General features: G+C 46.2%; 1 protein-coding gene across 1 annotated transcript in view; it reads left to right on the top strand.

Moving 5' to 3' along the window:
• Positions 1 to 4,491: 4,491 nt before the first annotated feature.
• Positions 4,492 to 8,489, top strand: part of LOC106817990 (cortactin-binding protein 2-like) — a gene marked incomplete in the record, with an annotated part of 25,854 nt that continues 21,856 nt past the window's right edge. The window contains 5 exon segments of the mRNA XM_014822694.1: positions 4,492 to 4,642; positions 5,086 to 5,216; positions 6,022 to 6,205; positions 7,437 to 7,554; positions 7,767 to 8,066. Of these exon segments, the coding sequence (XP_014678180.1) occupies positions 4,529 to 4,642; positions 5,086 to 5,216; positions 6,022 to 6,205; positions 7,437 to 7,554; positions 7,767 to 8,066 (847 nt within the window).

Here is an 8,489-nt window from a genome sequence, read left to right as displayed (position 1 = left end):
TTTTTGGTTTGGTCATTCTTGGGTCTCGTAGCCAATTAGAAGAGGAGAGAGTTTTGTCGAGTTGGCTGAGAGAAGATGGTTGATCTCAATATGTGACAACGATTCACTAACGAGGGAATTTGGCACAAATCGAACTCGAACTATCGTGGTGGTGATGATTCTATAATGCCACCTGTAACGTACCCTGGACAGGTAATCATGGATGCGGTGAAGCTGTGTGTAGGTGTAGCTATCGAGCGTAGCGCATGCACGTACCGTGAGAAGTAGTAGGTCTCAGGGGAGATGTGATATGCTAATTGGGCCATTATTTGAGTGTGTCTGTGACATATATCAGAACCTAAAACCCGTATCTAACCCTACTATCCCTTAACCCTCAACCTAACCATAATCGTAACCCCTAAACATAATTCTACAATAAAACAAACATTAGCAAAAAATAATAAACAATAAATAAGAGGACAAAATTAAGGCCAATCAGAGCCGTCCCTAGCGGATCACTATCTCTCCCTTTGTGAGACAATTTGTGAGAAAGCATGTGCAGTCTCACCGTGCTAGTTGGCAAGTGTAGCGAATGCATGGAGCGATTGCTTGAACGATCACCATGTTATCTGGCAAGTGTAGCGAAGTCGCGCTGTGAATGCATGGAGTAAATGCTTGGAACTCTCACCGTGTGATGTCTAGCCAGTGTAGAGTGTGATTGCACGATCTCATATCCTTGTAGTTGGCAAGAGAGGCGATTGTTGCCGTAGTGAAGTGTCACAAACCCCACGATCGTTGTCATCCGTGACCTTCCGTCACCGTCGTACGAGTTGCTTGCTTGTCGAGTTATCACCCCTGGCATCGCAGATTGTCTTGTCACCAGCTTTGTCACTGTGGTTGTTGTCACCCTGGCTGCGATTGTGCTTGTCACCAGCTTTGTCACTGTGGTTGTTGTCACCCTTTGGCTCGGCGATTTTGCTATGTCACAGCTTTGTCACTGTGGTTGTATGTCACCCTGGCTTGCGAATTGTGCTTGTCCACCAGCTTTGTCACTGTGGTTGTTGTACCACTGGCTGCGATTGTGACTTGTCACGGCTTAGTCACCACTGTGGTTGTTGTCATCCTGTAGGGCTATGTGAAGGTGTAGTGTCGTGTGTTGCGTCGCTGGCGTCATGCGTGCTGCGTGCGTGCTGCGTGCGTTGCGCGCCGTGGTGCATCTTGATGGTTTGTGTGATGTTGTCAGCTTGTGTCATGTGTCGCGCTTGTCGTTATTCTCTGTTTGTATGGCAGTGTTGCGTTTTCGTTAGGATCGTCGTGTAGTATTGCTGGTTAGTTCGCGCTTTTCGATTCTTTACCAATTTCCTCGAAAGGCAGCACTGCGTTTTTCTTTCAGATTGTTATGGAGAACCGACGCTAAGGAGATGGTATTATAGAATGTCTTCTTGCACTATGCTTCTTTAGGCTGCATGCATTAGTTGTGTGGCGAAGCGAATGTCTCGTAGAATACCACTGCTACACGAACGTGTTGGTATGCTAATAATTTGTTGTGATCGAGTTGATAATATTGCACGAAGCAGATATCCACTATCTCATTCAAAATTCCTAGTGAAAGGTCATTCGCAGCATGCATGGATATATAATATGGCGGTAGGCTTTCAAAAAGTCAGTGGTTTACTTTACATACAATATTTTGGCGCATACAGATGTTAGATAAACACGTGCTTGCCTGTGTGGTTTGGATTGAGATGTTCTGCTCGGTTAGGTACTAGTTGTTGTTGTTGTTGTTGTGTTGGTTGTGGTTGTTGCCTACAGTCATTCCTCTTGTAATTTGTGTGGCGGGTGGTTTCGTGCACCATCGATAGAAATCCGTTATTATGATAACACTATAATTGGATTCTTGCTGTGCAGTTACATCTTGTAGAAAATGTCAAAGCGCAATCAATAAACAATTAACATGTATTCAACGATTTTCAGTCGACATGTTAAAAGGTAAAAATTAACAATATGCCGGAGCTTCGTTAAATAAGCATTACAGCGTGCCTCGCACATGCAAGCAGAACGTTGCCGAGTTCACATGAACGAGAACACGACAACTAACTTCTTGTTTATTGATTAAAGCTGGATGTAGCAGTATTTACCATGAAATCTACTAGGAGGTTTGCTGACATCACTCTTAGGTACTGATTTCCTCCTTCATGTACAAGATAATATTATTCAATTCTAGGGAGACAGAATGGAGCAGCTCCTTCCCACTCATATCGATAATTTTTGCACAAATGCTTCATATAAAAATGGTATCACATCAAACAGTACGACGTTCTTAAGTGAAATAGGGTTTTCACGATGAAGATGATATACTTAAATGAACTTTTTAAAAAAGTAGCTAACACACTGACGTACAGATCTCGACCTGATCATCTATAAATCACGAACTCTTACCACATGGGCACAGGTGATTACCTGTCTCGTATTCAAAAAACCCCATTAGCCCTTGTATTGCAACATCGTCTGTGCTCTCCAGCGTGGCTTTAGCTTATGGTTGATTTCGTTTAACTGACGTTGATACTTGTTCAAACAATTGATTTGTATATGGTGTTTGTTTGTTTGTACTTACTGGTTGTTTGTTTGATTGCAGCTGACTGACAGCACACCGGTTTGACAGTAGAAGAAAACTGCAACAGCGCTGTCATAGCATGAATCCAGCGCCTTGGATCGTCAAATACTCGCACTCCATAGGGACTATTCCAATGAACACCATGCTTATATGCTCACATGCCTCTCAAGAACAATGCCAACCGAACAGATCGTACGAGGCACGAGGAGACAAAGGTAGGGAGAGGGGCCAGGAGAGAGAGATGGAGGGGAGAGAGGAGAGAGAAGAGAAGAGAGAAGAGAGATAGTAGAGAGACAGACGAGCAGAGAATTAAGTGAGGCGAGAGAGAGACCCGAGGGCAGATCAGGTGGGAATATAGACAACCGAGCATGACATGGAACATGAGACGACAGAATGTGAAGACTAGGAGAGCGAGAGCACGAGGGAGAGCGGACAGGGAGAAGAGAATTGCGAGACGAGAGAAGAGAGAGGAGGACGACGGCAAGCGCGCGTGAGAAGCGAGACAATGGGCAATGAAGCTTGAAATCAAATCCAAATATGTATCCAGCCACACTACGCTACACACAACATCCCAGTGGCTTACCGCGCGATACTTGGTGCTATTCCAGCGAAAACTGTTTGCGCGTAGAACATCAGAACCGAAGGCAGGGCCCCCCGCAGACGAGTAAAGTCAACAGCACGAGAACTCACACAAATGGAGTCAAACTCAGCTCTCCACATCCACGCCAATATAGCGGATCACCAACCAACAGTACGGCACACCCTACGAAGCACCGCCGCCCAACGCAGACAACACACAGTGAATAGATCCTCTTGCAATGCGAATTGATTTCGCCCCCGAGATCATCGCACCTGTATCGCGGCGGGAATTTACTGTTTCGTTCGCGCTGAGCACAACTGAGTTCTTCTCCGAAAACCGCTTGTACGGACATATTGCATCAAATCTACTCGGTACCCGGTAATTAATTCATTTATTCATTATTAAGGTCATTCTATCTTAATTGCAAGTAGTTAAATTACAATAATTATTTTAAGTACTCTTCATCTCATAAAACTGTTAGTTTATTTAGGTTTTCGAATATGACCTAAATGTTGATGCTGATTATGTTCTTTAGATATCTACGCTATCGAGTAATATCTTTAGATGCTTACGTAATCCTGATCTTTGGATCGTTAGATTCTGATATTATCGTTTCTCATCATCTTTGGATGTTGAACTAATCATGAAGTTATCGCTAAGACAATACGCAAACATGATATTATTATTATATTATTTATATTATTATATATTATCGCCAATTCATAGGATAATGTTCGCTAACAGTGAGTTGTAAAAAAATACACAGGGAGCTCGGGGCGATTTAGCCCGACAACTGACCAAACAAGATGCCACCGGAAATTTGCATAGAAGGGTCAATGCAGCAACAAATTGAGCAGAGTGCTATTTTCATGCACGCGAGCTCGAAAAGTAGCCCTCGAAAAATAAATTTTACATTTTTTCCCTGATGGGTAAGAGTTTGTGGATAAACATGGTGCGATTGTATGAAATTTTATTTCGTGCAAATTTGTCATTTTATAAATATGGTCTCGTAAACAGCGTGATAGTCATTCAGCAGGTGTGCCTGCCAGGTAGACAGCAGCTCGTTAACAGGTGTGGTTCGTTAACCGCAGGTGTCTGCGGCTGCTGCTGGACCGCGGGGCAGACGCCGCGATGCAGGTCGCCAACGGGTGTCCCTGCCAGGTAGACAGCAGCTCGTTAACAGGTGTGGTTCGTTAACCGCAGGTGTCTGCGGCTGCTGCTGGACCGCGGGGCAGACGCCGCGATGCAGGTCGCTAACAGGTGTACCTGCCAGGTAGACAGCAGCTCGTTAACAGGTGTGGTTCGTTAACCGCAGGTGTCTGCGGCTGCTGCTGGACCGCGGGGCAGACGCCGCGATGCAGGACGCTAACGGACAGACGCCTCTTCACCTTGCCGCGTCCGCCGGCGCCCTCGAGTGTGTGAAACAGCTACTAATGGCGGCGCCAGCTGCGTGCATAGTGAAAGACAAGGTAGGAGAGCAGTGTTCACTGAGTGGGAGGGTGGGGGTGGCAATAGGTTTTTAGAAAGGGGGTGGGAACAAGGTTTAATGGGAGGGGGAGGGGTGTGAATCATGATACTCGGGCAGATGTGAAGAGGGAGGGTGTGCTTTGGTGAGAATTAGGGATCATTGTTCGGTGGTGTATGAATTGAATGGCATTATTTGTATTATGTCGAATCGTGTCAATATTTGGAAGTAATGGGATCAAGAATAACTTTCCAATAACTCGGATCAAAAACATACAATGTTTTAAAGAACAGGAAGTACAATAGGGTCGAGATTTAAAACAAATAAAGCTAGAATTATCTAAAATTGTGAAAGAAAAAAAACCCGGTGTATACATGTACATGAAGACGAGATAGAGGGTTGAAAGCAATGTGTTGCCGTCGCTAACGCTTCTCGCTATCGTCACAGGAGGGCGCCACTCCGCTGCACTCGGCGATACAGGACGACCAGCCGGAATGCTTGGAGGTGGTGATTCGGCGGACGAAGCAGCTGCCGCTGTTCAGCGCTCACGCACCCTGGCATCGCAAGTCCCCCGACAAGTACGTGTGAGATTGCGAATATGTGAAGATCGCGATCGTGAAGTACTTACTAATGATGACGATGTGTAAGCTACTGGTCATTACCTCCGCCCAACGCAGTTGGAGGAGGTTATGTTTTCGCTCTCGTGTGCGTGTGTGCGTGTGTTCGTGTGTTCGTGTGTTTGCGCGATCGATATTAGCGCGTCAGCCAGCGAGCCAGCGAGCGTGTACATGTGAGCGAGCAGCAGCAACGAGCGGCTGCTACGAGCGAGCGAGCAGCAAGCCAGCAAGCCAGCGTGTACATGTCAGTACGCTGGCGTATATCGTGGGTTATTCGTGTATTCGTGAGTCGTATGGCGTATGTCGCTGGCGGAGGTATGCACTCTCCGTGAGTGCACTCTGTCTAGTTTTATTTTGCGTTTATGATGTGCGCGTACTATGAAGTTGCAATTGTAAATATGTTAACAACTTCAATTTTATATCGGCGTATGCTATTTTGGCCAAATTTTACTCGCAAAACCTATTATCTATCTATCTGTCTTTCTGTCTGTGTGCGTATCTATTTTAGTATCTATCCATCTATCTATCTAACTAACTATCATTCAATCTATTAATCTATTTTTCTATCTATCTATCTAATTATCTTTTAATCTATCTATCTTTCCACCTATCTATCTATTTATCTAAGTACGTAACACATACTGTACTAATTCGTTGTATGGCGCCCCCTATTGACATCTTCCGGCACTAGAAAAGAATGTCCTAGTCAAGTTCCATCTTGCACCATTCCATTTCGGAGACTGCAAGCCCTTTGCTCCTCTTCCAGGTTCATTCCGTATCGGAGTCCATATCGGAAATCGCCCGAGAAAACGGCCGTGAAACAGCTGAGCGTCTCTGACTCGACGACTCCCGCGTCGCGCCGCTCGCCAGAGAGAGCGCCCTCTATTGGCGAGCTCGTCGACAACAGCGGCAACACGATGACACACATAGCGGCGCGGCTCTCCTCCAAGGTAACAACCATGGGGTGACAGTGGCTCCATCTATAGGCTCTCAGGGATAACAATACGAATGTAATGCCTCACGGTTATGGTGTGAGAGATTTATGCTTCTTATACATATTGGTGCGTGCCCGTAGCCGTCGCGTTGCGGGCGTGAACAGAATCCTGGTTGTCGGTGCGTGGCGGCGTTATATTTAGAGGAGCAATGGGAGAACACGACCGCTCTAAAGGTTTCTTATGAGTGACATTAACACATGGCGTTTGAATTGGGACATGTATACACACACACCATCATATATATCATGCTTGTAGTATGCACAAGTAACACGTGCACACCGGGCACGGCATGGCACACACACGTGCATGTCTGTATTATGAGTAAGGAGTGTCTGAGGTGCTCGTGCTCACACACGCACGTACGCAACACCACGCACACACACGTAACCATGTCTGTTATATTAATTATTACAGAAGTGTCTAGACGGTGCCTTCCATGCTCACTTACGCACGCATTCACACACGGATACTATGTCTGTATTTATATTATTACAGGCAGTGTCTATGAGGTGCTTCTCGCTACACGCTACCGAACACACAAGTACATGTCTGTATATATTATTACAGGAGTTTCTAGGGCCGTGCTTCATGCACACACACAACACACCTAATGTCTGTTATTATAAATTATTACAGTTCCCTGCTGTCGAGAGGTGTTTATGCACGCACACACGCACGCAACACACGTACATGTCTGAATAGTATAAATTATTACAGGGTGTCTAGAGCGTGATTCATGCACACACACACACACAGTACATGTCTGTTATAATTATTACAGGAGTGTCTAGAGGCTGCTCATGCACGCCACACGCACACAACGTACATCGTCCTGATATTATTTTATTACAGGGTTGTCTATTTAGGCTCGCCTTATGCACCACGCAGGCACCACGCACACACGCACGTCACGCACACGTATCGCAGGCACCCACCCGCAGCATGTCTGGTTTAATTAATAAGGCAGTGTCTAGAACGGTGCTTTATGCAAACGCACACCGCACACATCACACACGTACATGTCTGTATATAATTATTACAGGAGTGTCTAGAGGTGCTTCATGCACGCACACACGCACACACACACACGTACATGTCTGTATATAATTATTACAGGAGTGTCTAGAGGTGCTTCATGCACACACGCACGCACACACACGTACATGTCTGTATATAATTATTACAGGAGTGTCTAGAGGTGCTTCATGCTCACAACCTCGTGCGTCTCGAAGATCGCTGCAAGGCTGGACAGCGCCCCCTGGACATCGCCTCGCCAACCTGCCGAGAGCTGCTCAATGACATCGGTGCGTGCGATGCTCATGTGTTTAACACATAATTTTTACACAATCTAGATTTTGTTGTAAATAGATCGCAGCACCCTTCCCATCTGCCGACGCAAAGCTCCAATTTATTATTCATTTTTATCAACAATAAATTACAATAAAATTATTTTCTCGAGCGCGTAAGCTTGTGTTTATCGTCGCTAGATGGCAGCACCGTGTTTTTGCGCTTGCAGAGAGCAGCGAGGATCGCGTCTGCGTCGTTGCCATGGAGCTCGACGACACGGCGTCCGGCGGCTACTCCGACACAGCCGTCGTCGTCGGCACGGTGACGGTGAGTGGCGCCACCACGTGGCCTGTTCTCGAGGACGCGGTGCGCAACCTGGTGGTGGCGCACTTTGGCGCCGTCGGCGACGGCGTGCGGAATCGCCGCGCGAACAAGAGCGCATCCGATAGCGCGGACGCGGGAGGAGGAGGAGAGGGGGAGGTCGTGGGTCTCGGACTGAGCTTCGACAGCGTCAGGGAGTGCGCCATCGGTAAGTAACAGCCAGAGATGGGCGAGGGGGGTGTAGGATTAGGAAGTAACAGCCAGAGATGGGCGAGGGGGGTGTAGGATTAGGAAGTAACAGCCGGAGATGGCGAGAGGGGGTACAGAATTAGTAAGTAACAGCAACAGTTGAAACTGGAGACTGTTTGTAAGCCGTGTGGAAGTGTCTTGTGATTGCAATGTCGTTTCGAAAACATTTCCAAAGATGCGATTGATCACTTGATTTATTAGTCACGTTTTTTTCGTCATCGTTAGTAGTCATTAGTTATGGTTTTCGTTTAATCCGAAGCCATCAGTTAAACCGACGTACATCGTGGTAATCAGACGTAACTCTTGAAGCGTAATTAATGTAATTAATTAAGTGTAAATTGGTGATTATACGTGTAATTTACAATAAAGTAAAAAAAAATAT

The sequence above is a fragment of the Priapulus caudatus genome, unplaced genomic scaffold, assembly GCF_000485595.1.
Source record: "Priapulus caudatus unplaced genomic scaffold, Priapulus_caudatus-5.0.1 Scaffold1965, whole genome shotgun sequence".
Taxonomy (NCBI): Eukaryota; Metazoa; Priapulida; class Priapulimorpha; order Priapulimorphida; family Priapulidae; genus Priapulus; species Priapulus caudatus.
The sequence above is the reverse complement of the archived record's forward strand: the minus strand, read 5'-3'. Positions and strand labels throughout refer to the sequence as shown.